A 22,430-nucleotide genomic window follows, 5' to 3' on the forward strand; every position below is an offset into this window, starting at 1 on the left:
CACACTGCCCAGTTCCCTGAGAGACACAGAACCTGAATAAAAATGTTTGTTAAAGGCAGAAGGCCCTGGGTTGGATCACCAGCACAGGAGGAGAAAGGACAGAGATGCCAGAGATACTATATTAAGTGCACTAGGTTTACCTTGAATACTAAGCATTTTTTTTTTTTAAGATAGGTGTGGAGGTTTGCAGTTTCCCCAGACCGTGAGCACTATCAGTGTTTATTTTTACTGTTTCTTTTATTTCATTATATTAAGTTTTGCAAAATATACTTTGAAGAATTAATTTGTATTTTTTCTGCAAATATATGATCTTTTAAAAGTCAAACAGTGCTAGAAGAGTCTGGGGAGGTATGCTTTCACATTTAATGATCAGACTTCAACTTAATCTCCTGTATTCTTCGGTTCATATCCCCTTCACACATTCCATTCCTGATACTCCAATCTTTTCAGAGAAGATGTAGCCCTTTTCTTGGGTGAAGGTGGGGTTAGGTGGGAACCCAGGAACTGGGGAAATTCCTCCATCTGTAAACTCAAGCACTCAATTTTTTTTTTTTTTTTTTAGTTGTAGATGGACGCAATACCTTATTTATTTATTTATTTATTTAATGTGGTGCTGAGGATAGAACCCAGTGCTAGGCAAGTGCTCTACCACTGAGCTACAACCCCAGCCCTCTATAGAATCTTTTACTTTGCCAAATCCCTTGCAAATTCTCCACCTGCTGACCTCCTTCATATTTGGGGATTCTGTATCACTATGTTGTCTGGTGTGGCAGCCACGTGAATGCACCTCTCAGATCTCTTACTGCTGGGAATCTGACTAACCTGGGGCTTGGTCGTCATGATTGAGCACAGTCCTTAACATGTGCTGCTCCTCTGGGTACTTTGTCTTGCTCTGCCTCTTGGGCATGCTTCTTCTCTTGCTGCTCTTTGAGGTCTAGAAATTTATTTTTGGTGACTGTCTTGCATCTGCACAATTCCACAGCTATGCCAAGAAGGAAGGTTGGCTTTCTCCCCTATATAGGCAATGAATGCAAGTGGATCTCAAAGTAGAGTTGTTTGGAACCCACTGGGGTTGAGTTTAGAAAAACAGACCTTTCTTTACTCCAAACGTGTACAGAGACCTCAGGTGGGTTCATGAACTTTGAGCAGTTCAATGTCCTGGATTAAAGGGAGTTATAGCTCTAACTTGGAGTAGAGGGAAGGGAAGTTACAACTAGCTCTGAACCCTGTCCCTTCTCCAACCAGCACCCAGCTTTCCAGAAAGAACCACATTCATGGCTTCCAGGGCCCAGGCAGCCTGATAATCCCCTAGTTAACCCAATAAGTGAAACTTCTCATACAATATATCCTGAACAGTGGGTGTTCTCACAACTCCCTGAGGCACCATTGTCCCCTAGGAAACTTTGGTCATCTGACTGTAGTATCCATGTGGGAACTTCCCTAACTGCCTTTGGGTGTGCAAACTCCAGGCTCCCAAGCTACCCAAGCTACCAAGCTGAAATTGTGGTTATTGGGTGCATCCCATCTTTTTACAATTTTAATATTTTTATTTTTCACTCTTTTTAAACTATCTTATTGAAGTGTATCTTATGTACTAAAAAGTACACAAATCTTAAGTGAAATTTTACAACTGTAAACGTGTGTAACCAGTACCCAGATTTTCAGCACTACAGCAGTTTCCTTCATACTTGTCCTTAATGACATCCCCCAGGGCAATCTGACCTCTAGTGCATAGATTATTTTGGCCTATATTTGGAACTTCATATACGAGGGATTATACAGTGTTTCATTTTTTTGACCGTGGTCTTGACACTGCATGAAGTAGGAATGGGATAGAGCTTTTCCATTCTCCTTTGGTAGGTAGCAATATGAGTTAGTACAAGGTTTGAATCCTTAACTAACTAGTTACTTTAACCATGTTAACCCTTGGTTTCTTCATCTATAAGATGGAGAGAATAGTCATCCCTACTTTGGAGAAAGCTCATTAGGATGAGTAATATATATAAAGCACCTCATACAGTGTGTGCACACAGTGGGTGCTTGCAAAATCTTTGTTGAATAAATATATTGGTCCTTGGCTATAGTAAGCATTCACCAAACATGTTCAAATAATAGCTATATTCTGCTTATGGAATGGATTTCTTTTGCCTTCTGTGAATTGTCTTACACCTTCATGATTTCAATTTAGGCATAAGGGCTGTGTGGTTAATGAGGTCTGCAAAGGCTTCTTACACTTTGCAGAATTAAATGCTGTGTCTTTGGCTTCCTTCCTTTGAATTTTACCAGCCATAGTCAGCTACTGAGGGTGAGTGGGCTATGAAGAGGCTAATTTGTGGGAAAATGGGCCAGCATGTTTTCTTTTTTAGTATGGTCCCTTCGTTTCAATAGAAGAAACATTTATTGAACCAATGCAAAGTTCGAATGAAACACTCATGTTCATTCCCTCTCAGGTAAGGACCAATCAATCGTTAAGACACTTCAGTGCCAATCCTTCAGGACGAGGGGCGGTCCCTTTAAGGCCCTGGAAAGGGTCTAGGTGTCGGTTTTCGGCGGGGAGGCCACGCCCCATCACGTGCGCAAGCCCCAAAGGGGCGGGGCCGGCCTCTCTAGTCTGCCGTCACTTCCGGTTCTCTGTCAGTCGCGAGCCGAGAGCAGAAGGCTGTCGACTGCAGAAGCGGAGAGTGAGTATGCGGGCCCCGCCCCCACCCCACCACCCCGCCACCAGGACCCCGCGGCCCTTCGGGCGATGGCCGCAGGAAATATCGGTTATGTTTGATCTACCTGTTCCTTCTTTGGCGTCCCGAGCCCCCTCCTCTGTGCCCGACGCCGCGCCCCACGCGCTTAGGGCTTTCGATGCCAGACGCCCGCCTTCGGGAACCGGGGCGGGGCGGTTACGGGCGGGACGCGGTCGGGCGGGGGTGAGGTCCTGCGGGTAGGGGACACGGCGCCCCCGGGACAATGGGGGGACGAAGGGGTCGCGTAGGAAGCCTGCCCCTGCCACGGCCTCCCTCGGCCCCCACCCTGGCCGCTAGGGAACGGGGCGCTGTGGGGAAGGGTGAGAGCGGACGCGGTGGGGAGGGGGCTGTGGGGGAAGATGGCTGGCTTGCGGGGCGGCGGAACGCATCGAGAGGAGAAAATGGCGCTTGGTGCAAGTCCCTCCCCTCCCCACACCGTCTCCTCCGCGCCTCGCCGCCTCCCACGCCCCCTCCGACCGACCTGTCTCCCCTCGCCCCAGCCGTTGCCAGCCCTGAGATCTAGTAGCTTCCCCGCGGCGCGCGACCCCCTTCCTGCCTCCTGGGCACCTTTGTACGGGATCGTGTGCCGTCAGCCCTAGTTTGTCTTAACCACGTTTTCTCCAGTCCTCCCCCACGCGGTCTGCAAAGGCTGAAGATTTCCTTTTTTTGTTTGCTGTTTGTAAATATTCTACAATAGTTTCTTTCACTGATTCTTTGCCAGAATTATGACTCGTCCCACCCTTTGGAACTGTAAAGCCTCATTAAACTGAAGTAAAAGTATATTTTGTGAAAAATTCAGAGACTGGCTTTAGTACCATTACCTTGCTTTTTTCTTGAATGGATTTAATGTGGGTTAAATAGAGATAGTTCTTTGAAATTGCGTTAGGCTCCAGGCAGCTTTTAATAATAGACAATAGTGATGCTTGATTATTTTTTTGTAAGTGAAAAATAGGTTATATTCGGTTTAATTGCATTTTTAAAAGGGTTTTTTTTTTTTTTTGGCAGCTGTATGAGCAGCTAGCGTAGAAAACTGAGCTAAATCGATTTTGGAGATCAGATTGTAAAATGGAGCAGTAACAGGAAAACTGTATAAAACTTGGTTATGAATGATGCTGTTTCCTTCTGAATTTACTTTTCTCATCTTTAAGAAATTACCTATTAAAATCTACATGGTCGGGTTGGGCACTGTTCGAGCTTTTTGAATTTCATTGTCAGAATTGGGATGGCCCACTTTCTTTTTTTTTAACCTTGACCTCCTATTTTGGAACAGTCAATGCCAGTGCCAATGCAAGTTTAGTATTGAGAGCTAGATTATGAATTTTTTATTTTTGAGGAAAAATTTAAGTTTCTTTTTTCTTTATATTCAGTATTTACCGTGTGTTAGTTTATTAGGCCCTTTAGGGCATACAAAACTTAATAAGGACCTAGACTTTTCTGACCTGGAGGGAGCAAAAGGTAATTTGATGATTAGCATTTTAATACCCGGTATTAAGAATTACTTGAAAAAGAGGTACCCATATGCCTTGGAATTCCTGGAAACTTTGAGATTTAAACTAATAGAGTCTGCTCTCTGCTTTATGCTCGGCAACTAAGTAAACATCTATTTATAAGCAAAGCACTAGATTATGTAGAGGGTTTTGCCTTTCCCAGAAAAAAGATTGTTCAAATTTTTATTTCCAAGTAGAAAAGGCAGTGTAAAATGTGAATTATGGGTAATTGTGAACTCTTAATTAGTACCTGTTATTTTGATAGTGTTGCCAAAAATTAAAAATTAGCATACAGAATAGATGAAAGATGATTATTATGGCAAAATTAATTAGATTCCCCATTTGCATAGTACAGCTGTTTCCCATGTTGTGTTAATGTTGAGGTCCATTTTCGGTGAATAATTGTATATTGTCTGATATTAGTGAGAAGTATACAGCAGTACTAAGTAGAATAATTTACATTTCTTCTGGATATAACAGTAATTGTAAGCTGCCTTCTTGAATCTATTCTCCCATAAATTTATGATCCCTCTAAATGAAGTATTAAAAGGATCCACTGGCAGTATGTCAAAAATGCATTCTACTGTCGTGTACAACCAGTTAGAACAAATAAAATATTTAAAAAAAAGACCCATTGGCTTTGAACAAGATAAAAGGTGAAGAATGTGCGTGTACATTTAGTTTTTATAACTAGGTTCAGAACATTTCACTGCTTGTCGTGAATGTAGGTTAATGAACGCTTGCGTTCATTGTAACAACTTTAGTGCCACAAGATGGTAGGGTGAACCAAGGAATTTGTCCTTTTTTTTTGAAATGGGGAGAGCTAAATTGAAGGTGATAGAGCAATTTGTAACTTATTTACATAATGCATTTTTCTTTCAGAATGCCTAAATCAAAGGAACTTGTTTCCTCAAGCTCATCGGGCAGTGATTCTGACAGTGAAGTTGAGAAAAAGGTGACTATTACTGCATCAAGTCATTCTTGTGATGCTTGATTTAAGCAATATTGCCCACATCTACTTCCAAGTGATAATAAAAGGCATATCATAGTCTTAAAATGAAAACCTGGGAGTTTCTGAAAGTATAGGATGGCCTTTGGATCATTTGACTAGAAGAACCTAGTATTCTTGTTTGTACATCCATACCTACTGACTCTGAAGGTATGGATTTAGACCTACCTTCAACTTAAAAAGTCTTTATTGAGGACCTTTAGAAACCTTAACATTGAAGAACTATTTCCTTAGACTGACTCAAGGGGAATAGAATTCTGATTAGGCCAAACATACTACTTGCTGTTACTCAGAAATCTGACTAATCTGTAGATATTGTAGTAGTTGGGTTGAATTAGCTGAGTTTTTAAATGCCAGCTTTCTCAGTCTTTGGTGTTTATTTTGCCCATAAGTATTACTGAATTTTGGGCTTGCTACATTTTAATTTTGAATGTCATTTGCTCTGATTCCTTCCTTTGGTTGAATTATCTTCCGGCAAAGCTGATGTGGTGAACCAACCCATTTGACAGAATGGGCTTTTTCTGCATTAGATGACAACTGCTCTGTAAACTTTGCATTCCACTTAACTGAGCATCTCAGTGGAGCATAACGGAGCATCTCACTTGCTGCGGTCAAGACTTCCTTCCACACAGACCTGTTCTTATGTATAGAAGTTTACATATATGAATAAACATTCATATCCTAGAAATGGAATTAGTTGGTTGCATTCTCCCTTATTAGTATATCTTCTTGGTGAAAATAAGTAATTAGTGTTTGTAGATGTGTGGTTTTCAAGAGTTTGTGCTTTAGCAGCAAACCCCTCATACTCCCTTCCCTCAAGCAATACTAGCTAAGAGAAAAGGGAGTGCTTAAAGTGTAAATACAGACTAATAAAATCATCTGGAAGTTTAAGGATTCAAAGAGCTGAGGTAGCTGTACTTGAGTGAATTCCTTATTTTTTAAATTTATATTAGTATAGCATGTGAATATGTTCATAAAACAAATTTTTATTGAATTTTGATATACCAGGCATACATTAGTCAACAGAGAATACTTAGATCTTGATTTAAAGAATAATTGCTTTCTTACTGAGTTTGTTTTTGCCATTTGTCTCAAATCCAAATAGTACTATTAACTCTAAGCATTTATATTAAATACATCACATTTTTCATTTCATAAACACCTATATACCTAGCTTCAACTAATTTAGTACAGTAATTTAGTAATGTTAAAATACTAGTTTACACTTTTCCACTAAGAAGGAACATGACTGCCCTCTACTGTTTGGGCTGGGAAACTTGTGGTTTTTAATTGAGTGATTAACTTTTTTTTTTTTTGGGACGTGGACTCTTATGGTGTTGCCCAGGTTGGTCCCAAACTCTTGGGCTCAAGCAATTCTTTTGTTTTAGCCTCCCAAGGAGCTGAGACTGGGTGTGCACCACCACACCTCAGTTGTTAACTTTTCCTGAGAATAAGGCTATATAAAAAGCTCATATAATAATGTTATTTATAAAGCAGATTTTGAATGTTAGTCTTAACCCATTGCTGTCTTTAGGGTTTTTTTTAAATAAATTACGATGAGGAAGTTCTTGATTTGTTGATGTCCAGTGCCTAGTACAAAATAATTTTTTTTTTTTTTTTTGGTTCCAGGAATTGAACCCAGAAGTACTTAACTACTGAACCACATCCCTAGTCCTTTTTATTGTTTATTTTTATTTTGAGATGGGTCTCACTAAGTTGTTGGGGCCTCACTAAAATGCTGAGACTGGCTTTGAACTTGTGATCCTCCTTCAGCTTCCTGAGTATTCAGCTTGCTGGTATTACAGGCATGTGCCACCACACCCAGGCAAAATAACTCTTTAGTTTTGCCTTAGCATACATTCCTTAAACCAGTTTAAACCTCCTTTAGAGTAAGCAGGGCATAAGTAAATTTGTCCTAGAAATGGAGTAAGTTGCCAGTATTATATTTAATAAGTGTACCTCCTTTGTTATTACCCTGTGTAAATTTATGATTACACAAATGGTATGCCTTTACTCCATGTACAGAGAAACAACATGTATCCCATTTGTTTACAATAAAAAAAAATTTAAAAAAAAAAATTGATAAGCTTCGTAGACCTGTGGTTTCCAAAAGTTTATGCAAAAGCAGTGGGTTTTGACTTTGTTTTTTCCTCCTTGTCTCTTCCAATGAATTCCTTTTATCTGATCCCAGTCTACAGAATGACTATCCTCTGGCTACCAGTGCCTGAAGTATCTTCTGTGATTATGAAGAGAGTTTGAAAACATTGTTAGATAAACATGTAGGTTAGGTTCATAGTTTCTATTGTTAAGTGAAACTTTTTTTTTTTTAATTCAATGAAGGTAGTCATTCTTTTAAATCTTCAGAAGTAGTCTAATTTTTTGAACTTGAGGTTTTTTTATTTTTAAGAATTTGACAAATTTTTATCATATTCTTTTTCTTTTAAGTTAAAGAGGAAAAAGCAAGTTGCTCCAGAAAAACCTGTAAAGAAGCAAAAGACTGGTGAAACTTCAAGAGCTCTGTCATCTTCCAAGCAGAGCAGCAGCAGCAGAGATGATAACATGTTTCAGGTAAAGTTGGTCATTTCCTTAGAGTCAGAGAATTGTCTCAGTTGGTCTGAAGAATGTAAAACTCTCTTGTTCTGTATTGCTTAAGTCTTTCATGTGTTTGATAATCCTCTGACTAAGGCTGTTTATTAAGATGAGAGAATAAGTGAGAAGTGTAAGTAATTTGTATGATGCTGGATTATTATTAAAGTGTAAAATAGTTTCTAGTTTGCTATATTCAAAACAATGCAAATTCAAATGGTTTAGAATCCCCCCAAAGAGACTGAGAACTTCACATTTAAGGAAGAAACTTGGAAGAGGTTGGTTAAGTATTGGACTGTGAAGTATGGATTGGATTATTTTAGGAGAAATAGCAGTATGACCTGTCTGATTAGGTCTGATACACAGTAAAGGAGAGTGGGTTGAATAGGTAAAGTGAGGAAAGATTAAGAGGAATTTGATAGAATCACCTGGAGAGGACTAGCATAACTTCTTTTCTTGGACTTTTTAATATACTTTTAGGGAGACTTGAAATTGGCATCATTGTATAATTTGGGAAGGAAGAGAGGCATTGGTGATAATGGATACTGGTGAGATTGCTGAGATAGTATGTGGTGAGAGTTAGATGACTTTCCCCTAAGGAAGAAATAATGATGATGACGATGAAGATACTGATGAGGAAGATTGTAAATACTGTAAGTAGGCCTTCCTCGAAGTCTTAGGTGAGCCATCAGCATGGTTAATTAAAGCCATCCACTGAAGAAAGGATAAATCAGAGAAGGAGAAGTAGATAAAATTGTCTTAGTTGATTTTCAAATAAAAGATGGAAGAAGAAAGGATGTAGGTCAAGAGGAGATGGTGAAAGAAAATTAAGAGTATAGCAGTGGGAGCAAGAATGGTGTTCCAAGGAGACACAAGTATTGAAGACAAAAGTTGGACAGAATGTGACTGTACATATTTATTTGAGTAGAAAATGAGGTTGGTCTATATTTTTTTGACCTGATGATGGCTTTGAAAGATGAAGTGCTAGGGTAAAGGTGGAATGGGATATAGAAGTTGAATTTTTTTTCATTTTTGCTTTGTAATACTTTTGGAGAACGAAAAGAGATAAAATGCAGATGAATTTAGTTATAGATCTAAATCATCTGATGTCTGTATAACGTAGAGGAACAAGGGATAGTGTAGGATATTTTGATGAGAGAATGTAAGTAAATGTATGTGAGGAAGAATTATGTGAGAGCCCTCATTGCTTTGAATAGATAGTAATTGAATGTTTACTGTGTTTTCTTGTTTCGTTCAGGTCTTGCCAGGTTCTGAATTACAGTGGTGAACAAAGTAGATCTGGTCTGTGACTTCCTGGAATTTATGGGAACAGAAATTATACTGATAAACACATACATAGTTAAAATTTTGGTAAGGGCAGAGAAGTAAAGGGGCAAATTATTAAGAGTAGGTGTTCTGGGAATTTCATTCTAAGGAAGTGGCATTTAACCTTAGGAAATGGAGGAGGAGCTAACCTCACAAAGTGTGGAAGAGGGAAGAATTTTCCAAGTAAGGGGAATTGTGTGAATAACTTAAAGTTGGGAAAGATCTTGGATTCTGCAGGGATTATAAAGCCTTTGTGACTTGAACCTGAAAAGTCTGACTAAAAGTGTAGGTTGGAGAGAGATAGTTCGTGAGGAGGATGAAGGGTGGATTTTATAGGGCCTTCTTGTTGTAAGGCTGTGTTTAGGAGTTTTGAGTTTTATTCTGAGTACAGTTGGAAGCTATTTTAGGGGTGGAATGAAATGTAAAATCTGCAAGATAGCATGTTTCTTTCATAGACTTCTGTGGAGAATGAAGAACTGCTTTGGAATGTTTTAATATTTAAAAATATTTGCTAGGCAAGTGTCTTGGGCTTTTATCACTTCTGTTCACTCACTGTATGCCTACTTTTGCTTGTATAATAATAGATCATCTTTGACCTTTGAATGGATTTTATACAGAAGCCAGGACTCACATTTTTTTAGTTTCTATTTAAGAGTAGTTTTGTGAAAACCCGATCTATTTTTGGGGGTGATTTTTTCTTCCCCTAAAAAACAGTGCTTTTGTGCAGTACTGGAGATTGAATCCAGGGGAACTCTACTAATTTCCCAATCCTAAATCTTTTTTTTTTTTTTTTTTTTTTTTGAGATAGGGTCTTGTTAAATTGCCCAGACTGACCTCAACTTTGCAGTCCTCCTACTTCAGCTTCCCAAGTAGCTGGGATAAGAAGTGTGCATCATTGTGACAGGATAAAAGAGCTTCAATTCTTAAATCCTCATGTGTAAAGGTTACTAAGCATCCTTAAGTCCGTTAGACACTTCACCTTTTGAAAATTAACCTGTAGGATAACCTGTAGACCTTACTTTCAAAGGGTTTTTACTGACCTAATAGTGTACACAATCTAAAAGATATGTGATATTTAATTTTTTTGTCATGATACCCTTTTTATTGTGGGTTTTTTGGCCATAGAAAACTTTTTAATGCTTACACTGGATTTTAATCATTTTAAGAACACATTTGAATATATTGATTTTATAATATTAAATGAGACCTTTTTGTTAGTGATAATTGTTTGATTATTAGGAATATGGATGAAGAATGGGGATTTGGAAGGAAAAACAGTAGCCCCACTGTGTTTTATAAGGTTTTTTTAAAAAGATAGAGCTATATATTTTTCATTTACCAAAGTGCTTTAAAGACATCCACAGAGCAGAAGCTTTTAGATTTGGTAAGATCCTCAAATTAGAATCTTTGACAGTATCAGATATACTTTTCAAAACAAATAAATCTGAAATCAGAAATTGTTTGGGTACTGGCTAGGTAGCGCTAAGACAGGATTTTTATTTTTATTTTTATTTTTTTTAAGCTAAATGTCTGCTTTGAGACTAGAACCTGGGAAATAATCTTAAATTCTGGAAAGGTGATATATATCAAATGTGAGCAACAGTCTAGTTTTTGAAGAGAGTTGGACTTCCCCAAATGACTACACTATTCTTTTGAACTCTGGAATGATTTAATCAGAATTCTGACTAGAGAGGAAATATTTCTAGATGCTTGCCTTCTGATTTCTTCAGTTCTGAATTTTTGAGGGCTGGATTCTATAGGGAAATAATTGACCTGCGATGACATCTGATAATAAAGACTGATGAGAGAGGGCTATCTTGTAATTCCTTGGTACCTGTCTATTAAAAGGTCAGGATGGTTGAGGCAGGGAACTTTGATTCATATTTTTTTCAAAATTAGGCACAAATGATCAGTACTGCTGTCTTAGTTGATTTGGTGGTTTAAGGGTGATACCGGATACCTTAAAAATTACCATTTTTTATTTAATTTTGAGGTACTGGGGATTGAATGTAGGGCCTCATGCATGCTAAACAAGTGCTCTACTTCTGAACTACATTCCTAGCACTGAAATTATTTTTTAAAATGATCTTTACTGAGTCAATTTTTTTTTTTCACCTGGGAAAAGGGCTTGGATGACAGTCCATGAGATTTTGTGAAAGAATTAGTCATAACCTCATAACCTTTATCAGGTTCTCAAAGGAAACCGAATTAAAAAAATTTTTAAGAATCATACTTCTGTTGATAAAAAAAAATGCTGTATTCTGTTAGTCTCTAGATGATAAGCAGATGTAAAAATATGTATATTCTGTATTTTAATTCTCTTATTTCTTCCTGTGAAATGTGATTGCAAGGACAGTTTTTCTACTTTAAATATAGACACTATACTAGTGTCTCCTCATCATTTTTTTCTTTTTTAGTGTTTTGTAAGAATTTGTGAATTTATTCATTTTTCCTCAAGGGAGAAGTTGGTATTGGACAAGTTCATCTTTAAAAAAATTTTATTGAGGTAAATTTATATGCACATAAATTATATAAAAAGCATAAATTGATGAGCTATGCTAAATGTATTCACTCTTGTGACCAGTGCATTTTCATCACCCTAGAGGCTTCCTTCTTGGTCTTACATAATTATATCTCTGCCTCATGGAATAACTGGTCGTATTCCTATCAATGTAGGTATATTTTCCCTGTTTTAGAACTTCATATAAAAGGAGTCATACAGTTATCTGTCTTTGTGTATGTGTCTGGCTTCTTTTGTATAATGTGTTGAGATTGATCCTGAGCAGTATTCTTCTTGTTTATTCTCCAGTTTGTGTATTCATTGTCCTTGGACATTTGGGTGTAAAGTCTTGGCCTATTAGGAAAAGATCTGTCTAGTCTCAAAAACAGTCTTTCTACAGGCACTATTTGGATATACAAATGAGATATATTTGCTGGATCATGGGATATGTGTGTGTAATTTGATAAGAAACTAGACAACTGTTTTTCAAGTAGCTGTACCATTGATAAGAAACTAGCCAACTGTTTTTCCAGTAGCTGTACCATTTTTAAACACCTATAAGCATGTGAGATTTGAGTTGCTCCACATCCTCACTGGAGTGTTAGTTTTTAATTTTATCTGTTTTAGTTAATGGGTGTGTAAGTAGCAGTTCATTGTGGTTTCACTCTCATTTCCTGAATGTCGTAATCGTTTCAAATCTTGGATCACATTTATTGACTACTTTTATATCTTTTGTGAAGAGTCTGTTCAAACTCTTTTTCTTTTTAACAACTAGGTCATTTGATTTTACTGAGTTGTAACACTGTATTTTGGAAATCCTTTATTAATAAAGAACATGTAGTGAGCATTTTTCTTTTCTTTTTTTTTTTTTAAACCTAAGGGGAAATTTTTAGTCTTTAAACAACAATCTAGTTTAAAATGAGTTGAGAGGAAAGAACATGAACCTAAGAGAATCAAATGGATGAAGGGATACCGGGAAAAGAGAGATCCTATCTTTCCTTGGTAGGTGGCCTCCATATCATTTATCTATCATGGAGATGAGGTCATTACAGATTTAGGTAGGTTCATTGTTTTTTCTGGTCTTCTCCACAGTAGCGTTCTCTGAGTGAATCTGTACCTGCTTTTTTTCAATCTCACTTGGTAGCCTGAAGAGTCATAACTGAGTCCTTAAATATAATTTTCAGTTGTATGGTTTGCCTTTTTATTTTCTGAATTAATCTTTAAAGAAAGGCTTTAAATTTGACTTAAGTTCATTTTAACCAATTTTTTCTTCTTTTGATAAGTGCTTTTTTTTTTTCCTATCCAAGACTTAATTTTGTATACTCCATGGCCACAAAAATTTCTAACAGAATATTTTTCCTAGAAGTTTTATAGTTTTAGTTTTCATATTTGTTAGTGATCCATGTAGTCTTTATAGACATCTCAGAGAATTAATTTCTGTGTGTAAGACAGTGCATTCTAATCCCTTGACCTTTATGTCTGTCTTTCTCCAGTACCACACACTTTCTTACTATACTTACTGAGCCTTGAAAAGTGTCATCAGATGCTTTGTTGAGTAAAGTCTGTTTTTCTTACCCTGGAATTTGTAGTTTGTGTTCAGCAACAGTGTAAGGGTTTTGAAAGACAATTTTTTTTTTTTTTTTTGTGGATAATTTTCTCAGTTTGCGAGTCAGTGCATTAAAGAGTTGTTATTTGAAGTGAATGTCAAAAGGAAGAGCTTTCTTAAGTGTCTAGTGACTGGAACTCTGGATTCCTGTATTCAGAATGGTTACTAAAGCAATATAGATGAATCTGTGAATTCTTATTGGATATAGTTTGTACTGGAAGATTTTGCTTACTAATGCTTTGGTTTATTGTGGTAAAAAATATGTTTATTCACATTGTTGTGAAACAGATCTTCAGAACCTTTTCCTCTTGCAAAACATTAAACAATAATTTCCAGGGTTGGGGAGATAGCTCAGTTGGTAGAGTCCTTGCCTTGTAAGCACAAGACCTTGGGTTCAATCCCTAGCACCCAAAAAAAAAAAAAATAAAATAAAAAAAGTAATTCCCTTTCCCATTTCTCTCAGCCCTAATGACCACATTTTTGCTTTTTTTTTTTTTTTCTTATAATTGCTTTAGACTTTTTAGATATCTCAGGTATGTTGAATCAGCAGTATCACTATTGCTTTATGATTGGTTGTTTCACTTGACACAAACTTGAGATGAATGTGTATTGTAGAATGTGACAGGATTTCTTTTTCTTTTTTTAAAGACTGAGTAATATTCCATTGTGTGTACGTTGCACATTTTATCCATCAGTGGGTGGACATTCGGGTTGCTTCTAATTTTTGGCTCTTGTGAATAATAATGCAGTTAACAAACATGGGCATACAGATATAACTTGGAGACTTATATAATTTCTTTTGGAGATACAGGTATGCTTTTCAAAGTGTTTTAGTGATGAACCACATATATATTGGTGATTCCATAAGAGTATATTGCCATAAGAGTATATTGTGACATTGTAGCTGTCTTAGTTTGTCTACATACACTTATGGTCACACAAGGGCAAAGTCACCAAACTACTTATTCCTTGGAACATACTCTGTTGTTAAGTGGTGAATGACTGTAGATCCCAAAGTGGATTTGCTGGGTCATATTGCAGTTCTAGTTTTAATTTTTGAGGAAGTGTTATTACTGTTTTCCATAGATGCTGCATTTTTTTTTACTAATGATTTATACTTTTAAAAATGATTGGAAATGTGAGGTGTGCTTTTGGTTTGTTTCTGTCTTTTTAAAAATATTTTTAACAGGGATTTTTTGTATTATGATATTGAAACATTTGATCATTTCATGACTAAATATAGAGTTAGCTTGTAGCAAATGGTTAATGTAAGTAGGACAACACGGTCAAAACAGACATCACTGTCAAAAGAAACACTTTTTATTTTTGGGTTTTATTTATTTACAGATCGGGAAAATGAGGTACGTCAGTGTTCGGGATTTTAAAGGGAAAGTTCTAATTGATATTAGAGAATATTGGATGGATCCAGAAGGTGAAATGAAACCAGGAAGAAAAGGTGAGGTTTTATTTCTTTAATTTGGGTTCTAATGTTGGGACTGGCTTAAAACATTTCTAAGTAACCTACTTGAGTTGAAATTGAGATAATGATGGCAGGGCACAGAGGGCAAGAATGACACTCTTCTAGTCCCTTTTTTAGCAGGATATTTAATCTTTTTAAAATAAATCTTTTGGGAATAAAATCAAGAAAAGTAACATTGCTAATACCACAATACCACTTTAATAGGTTGCTAATTTATTTGAATATAATTTTTAATTTTACATTTTGAAGCAGACTAGACACTATCTGGGAGGTTGTAAAATCAGGAATGGAAAAATCCAGGTTTATACTTCAATTCAGCTCCTTAAGACCATACTTTATAGTATCCTTCAAGTGGGTTGCTGTCCTTCTATTTGTGCTTCATCCTGCTCAATCCTGTTTGCATGTAGAAACATACTTTATTTACCAAATAGCTAGAGAACATTTTTTAAATCAACCTAAATTTGTATTTTTGGGCAGTTGATTGAGGTTGATTTAAAAAAAAAAAAATCCTTATTTAATACTATTCTGCTTTTCTGTCAGTTTTCAGACTTATTAAACCACTTATTCATTTCGTGCAGTTTTCAGGCTTATTAAAAGGCAACCTCTACATACTTTCCGTTTTTCTGTGTATGTACCAGGGGCACTTTGCTCATTGAACTGTATCTACAGTCTTTTTATTTTTTGAGACAGGGTCTTACAAAGTTGTTTAGGCTGATCTTGAACTTGTAATCCTCCTGCCTTGCTTCCTGAGCCCTGATATAGGCATGCACCATTGTGCCTATCTACTTTAATGTCTTTTTATGTTTTCTTGTTCAAGTCATTTCTGGATTGATTATTTGTGTTATTCCAGAGTGGTTAATGCCAGGGTTGTGTGTTCCTGAAACATTTATGGAAACAATTTGATTAACCTCAAGCCCTTCCTTGGTATTCCAGTGTGTTCTTTCAGTTTCATGGCTTCTAAGCAGTTTTTTGTGAATTACATTAATTCAAGTATTTACTTATGTCTTGGGGTAATATATCAAGTTTTTATTCATATTACCTAGTTTAATAATTTACAACAACCCTTTGTGTAAATACTATTTTACTGGTGAGAGGAAACTGAAGTAATTTTTTTAAGGTCATACAGTTAGAGCCTGAGATTTGAACCTTGACAGAATAATTCCAAAATGTACTCTCACCCATTTTAAGAAGTCCTGGGTGAATCACATTCCAGGATTTTTCCAAAATGAAACGAATGCTTCTAGAAGGACTGAGAGTTCCATTCACCTTGAATTCCTGTGGAAATTTGGGGCAAGTGTTAAAACCAATAGTTTCTATGAGTGGGTGTTTCACATGACACATCTGAGCTTGACCATTTAGCTTGCTAGTGTGATTAGTGAGATGCATCTTCAAATTGTCACTTGTTCTCTTTGGTTGTCATAGGCATCATGTAGGATGCATTGTGGAATACCAGCTAGGTTGACCTACTTAGGAAACTAATGAATTTGTAATTAAAAATGTACGATTTGCTGGGGACCCACGCCTGTTATCTTAGTGGTTTGGGAGTCTTAGGCAGGAGGATTGTGATTTCAAAACCAGCCTCAGCAATTTAGTGAGGCCCTAAGCAAACTCAGTGAGACAAGACCCTTTCTCTAAATAAAATATTAAAAAGGGCTGGGGATGTGGCTCAGTGGTTGAGTGCCCCTGGGTTCAATACCTGGTTTTAAAAAAATATGATTCAACTTTCAATATTGTAGCCTTGTGCCATTCAAATGGTAGTTTGGGGGTGGGTGATATATATAGCTCAGTGGTAGAGCAGATGGTTTGCATACTGAAGACTCCGTTTGATCCCCAGCAATGCAAAACAACAAAAACCAACCTGTGTTGAACCCAGGTATTGAACCCAGGGGCTCAAAAAACAATGGCAATTTTGATAAAATAATACTTTATTTGGAAGTATGACAATAAAAAAGCTTGAATAGATTTTCAAACTTGAATTTTTAAACTTTGTTTTAGGTATTTCTTTAAATCCTGAGCAGTGGAGCCAGCTGAAGGAACAGATTTCTGACATTGATGATGCAGTAAGAAAACTGTAAAATCTGAGCCATATAAAACCTGTACTGTTCTGGTTGTTTTAATCCTGTCTTTTTACATTGGCTTTTGTTTTCTAAACGTTGTTTTCCAAGCTATTGTATATTTGGATTGCAGAACAATTTGTAAGATGAATACTTTTTTTTAATGTGCATTATTAAAAATGTTCTGAGTGAAGCTAATTGTCAACTTTATTAAGGAAGGATTGCTTTGTGCCCACCACCTAGTGTAAAATAAAATCAAGTAATTACAATCTTAACTGTTGTGGCCTTTTTTGATCAAAAGACTAGATACTCTTTAAGGCCAAAATTAACAGTTTTATAGACTTATTAGTTTTAACTCAGTTTTTACATGAAAAGGATTTGTATTGCATTGAGTTTTTTAACGTTAGATTTGTGAAATCTGTGCATCTTGATCTCTTCCAGCTAAATGTCAAAGCTTGTCTCAGTCACTTTCCTTTTTTTCTTTAATTCATTTTCCTTTAATAACTCAGTCTCTTCATTTTCATTTCACTTTTTTCATTTACTATATTATGCTAATTTGAAAGTCAGCGAAATTATCAAAGTGTTATTTCAATAAGGTACTTACAATTAAAATATTATAAGGGAACTACATCACTAAATCTGTAGTAATTATTAGAGCAGATATAGTTTGATATGTGGCTTGTATGAAAACTTCAAGCAAGTGTATGTCATTACCTCATAGTGTTCTTTGTAATTATCTTACTGCTTAGTGTACAGAAAATAATGATTAGATGTCTGATTAGCTTTCAGTTAGTAAACATGTTCACCGTGGGATGATGTCTGTAAAATCAGATACTGTTAAACTAGACTAGGACTTAATAAAAAACTGTGAAAGCTTACTGGCCTAACATTTTGTTTTATAACATTTGAGTATGGATTTATGTGTAGCCAGAAAGGTCACTGAGCTTTACAGTCACAGTTAGGTAATGTGGTCAGTTTTTAGGGGAAAGAGCATATATTTAGTTTTTTTTGGCCTTTACTTCAGTAGAGTTGGTTACTGGACGTGGCTTTCTAGACATGATGTTAGTAAGTTTTAGTAAACACTTAAGTAGTTTTCATTTTAACCATTGTGAAGCAGACAGATTGAGGCACATGTTTCAGGGGCTTTGCAGCAATAAATAGGGTATGGTGTGCCTTAAACGAATGTAAAGGAAACTTACTGAAATTAAGGAAGGTGGCATGTGAAGAGGAAAGAATTTTCTTCAAACTAAATGATATATTTTGAGATTTTATCATTTGATAGGACACAATAGGTAGAATAGTAAACAAAAGGCTTAGAGGTAAAAATTACTTTTGACAAATTGTGGATGGTAGCAGATTTTAAATGATTACTGACATTAAGGGCTACCATTTCAAGAGAATTGCACTGTTCTTTTAGCAAGTTTGATTCCTATGTCTTAAAAAATTTTGTAGTGTAGTTTCAAGGACTTAATTTTAAAACCATCTGCCAGACCATATAGTTACTCATTTTTTTAAAGGTGAAATTGATAAAGAGATCTCTTTTTCTGGTAGTGTAGTCTTTATCAAATAATAGGTACTCAAGTGTTCACAATATTGTTAAGACAAATTGTTCTTGATTGGTACCCCCCCTTATTTGGAAACGTGTGTCCTAATCTCTAAATTGGATAGTTTTTAAAAAATATTTTTTGACACAGAGAAGGGGTTGTGAGTACACAGAACTTTGATTTTGGTATAGATAAAGATGGAATGATGGATCAGTTTTTTTAGGTTTACGTGAATTCAGAGGATGTATGCAGTCTGCTTATACTGAGATGGCGCTGTAGTCTATCACCTAGGCACTTATTAGTTGTTTGGTATAATATTAGTAAAATCTTCTAAGGAGTGTTTGGCAGTTTGGTAAGTTGACTGCTGAATTCATTTAATTATGTTACTGGATATGTAGTATTCTGAAATTATTCATATTTTTCTCTGTGTAGGAAAGGATGAGAATTGAGTTAAAATAAGTAGACTAACTTGTACTGAAAAAGAAGAATAGAGTACATTATTTTCTGTTTAAGCTTTATCTCCTCAGTAAGATTTCTCCCAGGAAGAAAGCTTGGCATTTTGAGGCATAGTATCTTACTTGGTAATGCCAAAAATGAATTTAATTAATGTCAGTACTCAGGTTTGTCCTTTAATATACTCAGTAGCAGGGCTTTCTACTAGATTTTCCTCCTTTAAAATATGAACAATATTAGACCAATTTCTAATTCTTTTGGGTTTTATTTAAAGAACAACCACTGGGGGGGAAAAAAAAAACCTTTGCATTTTGATTATTTTGCTTTGCTTCATAAATGCCTAAAAACTTCTCTTAAAGAATATTCCTACCTCATTAGTTAGTCAAGATGCGGTGATGATCAATCTATTCTCCAACATGTATTTAGAAAAAAAGACTTAGGGGGAAAATGAAAGTACATCCTGAGAAAAGAGAAAGAATTGAATAGTAATAAAGTGTTCCTGACAGAATTATGTTAGCATATTATAAAAGTTTGAAGAAAAAAAAAAAATGCTGACCAATATTTAGGTATTGTCCTGAAATTCCTTGTGGTTCACTTTTTGTGGAAATTAATAACAGCGAAGCACTCAAGTTTTTTTTTTTAAAAAGTGTTTTTTCCAGAGAAACGCTAGTATAAACATGCACATAGTCACAAATATGTAATTCTGTTAATTGTGGAATGCCTGTACACTTTATTTGTACATCTTCCATGGAGCTATCAGTGAATATGATTCTCCACCTGTGAAAATTTTAAATGTTGAAATAAAAATAAGAAATGTGCACTTTGTGTTTTCCCAGTTTCACAAGCCTGAAGATGAATGGATTATTTATGTCGATTGGGTTTTACTAAGAAATAGAACACCTTTCTGAATGAATGCTTGGAATCAATATTAGCCTTCAAGTGTAAAATATTTTGAAGATATTTGATATGGGTTGGTGTGGGCCCATTTTATTTTTCTGTCTACCTGATCCAAATGGAAAAATGCAAATACCAAGGTGTACACCCTGAGTGCTTTGTAGTGTGATGATTTCTTGGTGTGCTTAACTATGTAATGGACTTTGGAGTGTTTCAGACTTGTAATTTTCATTTATGAAGTCTCTCTTTTCTCCCTGTTAATCAGTGTTTTTGCTTACTTATACATAAAGGTTTCATTTAATTTGTTTATGAACTTATACAGAGATTGAAAGATCCATGAAGACTCTTACTCCATTTTCAACTGTAAATTGGTTTCAATAAATTAACATGGACTTAAATCTAGTCAGAAGAAAGTACTTGAAATTTATATAGTATGAAAAGCAGGAAACATCAAAAGAATCTATTCATGTCTATCTGAATAAAAAAATCTTGTTACATAGTTAAACTTTCCCCTACCCCATGCTTAATGGGTTCCTTATAGAGTTCAGATTTCGGATTTTATATAGCCATTTTAGTCTTGAATTACTAACAACATCGTGACTTGAAGTGAAATGCTCCTCTCTCCTTGTTTCACTCTTAGACTTCTTGATAGTTTAAGTGGTTATCCTTCTGCTGGGTAATGTGTTGTTAGATGGTGACTTATACCATTAACCCTTCCGGGATAAAAAGCAAGTTAAGGTGAATTTTAATACTGTGACATTTCATATTTACAAGAAGTATACTTTCCTACCATCCAAGCCGTGAACGCAGCTAAAATTGTGTGTGATAACTCACATCTTGGAAAGTGATGTGGATGTTAAGTATCAAGTCGTTGCAAGAATGTAAGGGAACATCTAAACATTCCTTCACTCAGAGACCCCAGTACAAGCTTCCAATTCAGGATCAGATATCATTTGGTTTTATTTCATTAGTCTCATTCAGTCTGGCAGTTAATCAGTTTTTTTCTTGATTCTTGCAACCTTGTCATTTTTGAAGAAATGATTTGGTGAAGTGAAGGCCATTACTGATATTGACAAGGGAGCAAGGGCAGTCTAGTTCAGTGAGGACTAGACAACTTGTCTGAGTAGTTTGGTTGCGAAGGATCAAAATGGGATGGTGGCTGTAGAGGGTTGTGGAATTAAGGTTGGAGTGTGACAATACAGTATCCATCATCAAAGGGTTCAGAGATGCTGTCCTTCAGTACATATTTATGTTGACCTTTGGTGTCAACTAAAATTTCAGTTATTTCCCACTTTAGTTTCTCTGGTGACTTCTTCCTAAATTCCACCTGAACCATGAGTACTTTAATAACCTAGGGTCAAAAATAACTCCTGATATTCAGGTTCGAAGAACAGGCCTTATATATATTGAAAAATAATTTCAGAAGCCCTATCATTTTCTTCAGAATTCTTAACTCTGACACAAAGGTCTTTTGATATTCTGAGTTTCATAAATTGATCTGTTTTTAATCTATGACTCATGTTTTTCTTCTGAATATGGGGAAATGCTTCTTGCTTTCTGTAGAGCCATTAATTGATAGGCAGAGAAAGTTCTTAGAAGCAATTGAGAACATTTTGACATGTTTGAGCCCTGTGACAATGATTCTTGAATTTTTAAATAGAACTGTTATTGGTGTAAATAGGTATTCATAGTAATGTCAGCAAGACACTTCCACTAGAAACTGCTACAGGTTGATGGACATGATACATTTAAAATAAACTTTAAAATGCACTGAAAACAGGGTTTTGCAACCTTTCTAACTGTAGCAGTCTCTAGGGGTGGGGACAAGAGTAGGTAGGATTCATTTCCATAAATATTGAAAAGGACTTGGGTTGGACTTTCTCAGGTTAGAAACTCTACTAAGTTTATATGAAAATTCTCTTACTGTCAAAGTCCTATGGAGAACCTGGTGTATAATACATGTAGATTAACGGTCTCTACTTGTAGAGTGCCAGGGTGGAGAAACATGGGCAGTAATAAAGTATTAGACATTTAATTTCCCATTTAATTTTCATCCTGTGGGAAAGGTACTCTTGGATGCTTTTAGAGGCAAGGAAATTGGGATTTCCAGAGAATAATTTGGTCAAAGTGACACAGTAAGTGGTTGGACCATGGAGGATTTGAATTCTACCCTGAGCTAGTACCAAAACCTGAGCCCATACTATGTTACTATGTAATAGAGTAGGACAGTGGCAAAATTTTTAGTTCATTGGTTTAACAATGGACTTTATTAAAGTAACCCTTACCCTGATTTTTGTTGTCTGGCATTGTAAGCTAGGATTAGCATCTGACCCAGTTAATCTTGTTTAGTTTCTTATAACCTTTCACAACATCTCCCTGCAGCGGCAGAAAAGGCAGTTGTCAATACTTCCATCCTCAGGTAGCATGCCAGGTTCAGATGAACACTTGCTGAACCCTTCAGTCAAGACTAAACTAAGAAATTCTGTGTTGGTTTGTACAGTCTCTGTCTCTGACTAGAACTCATAAAAATAGATGTAGGCTGAATTATGTTTGAATATTAAGGATTAGAATTTCCAAAAGGAATTTGAATTATCCTTAACCGCTGATAACATAGGCTTTGTGATTGTATTGGAAAAACTAGCCAGTAATGGAGAAACTGCTCTGAAATGAAGAGAAACAAAATCTCTGATCTTACTCTCTACTCTTTTCTCCCAACTTTTTAATAGGTGTAGTGAAAAGATGGTAGGGTTTGAACC

General features: G+C 36.0%; 1 protein-coding gene across 1 annotated transcript; it reads left to right on the top strand.

Moving 5' to 3' along the window:
• Window positions 1-2,597: 2,597 nt before the first annotated feature.
• Window positions 2,598-19,394, top strand: Sub1 (SUB1 regulator of transcription). Its single transcript, XM_047556098.1, has 5 exons — window positions 2,598-2,681; window positions 5,105-5,177; window positions 7,677-7,799; window positions 14,597-14,705; window positions 16,725-19,394. Exons 2-5 carry the CDS (start codon window positions 5,106-5,108, stop codon window positions 16,802-16,804), a joined length of 384 nt encoding a protein of 127 aa, XP_047412054.1. The 5' UTR covers window positions 2,598-2,681; window position 5,105; the 3' UTR covers window positions 16,805-19,394.
• Window positions 19,395-22,430: the final 3,036 nt, after the last annotated feature.

This window comes from Sciurus carolinensis, chromosome 6, assembly GCF_902686445.1.
Source record: "Sciurus carolinensis chromosome 6, mSciCar1.2, whole genome shotgun sequence".
NCBI lineage: Eukaryota > Metazoa > Chordata > Mammalia > Rodentia > Sciuridae > Sciurus > Sciurus carolinensis.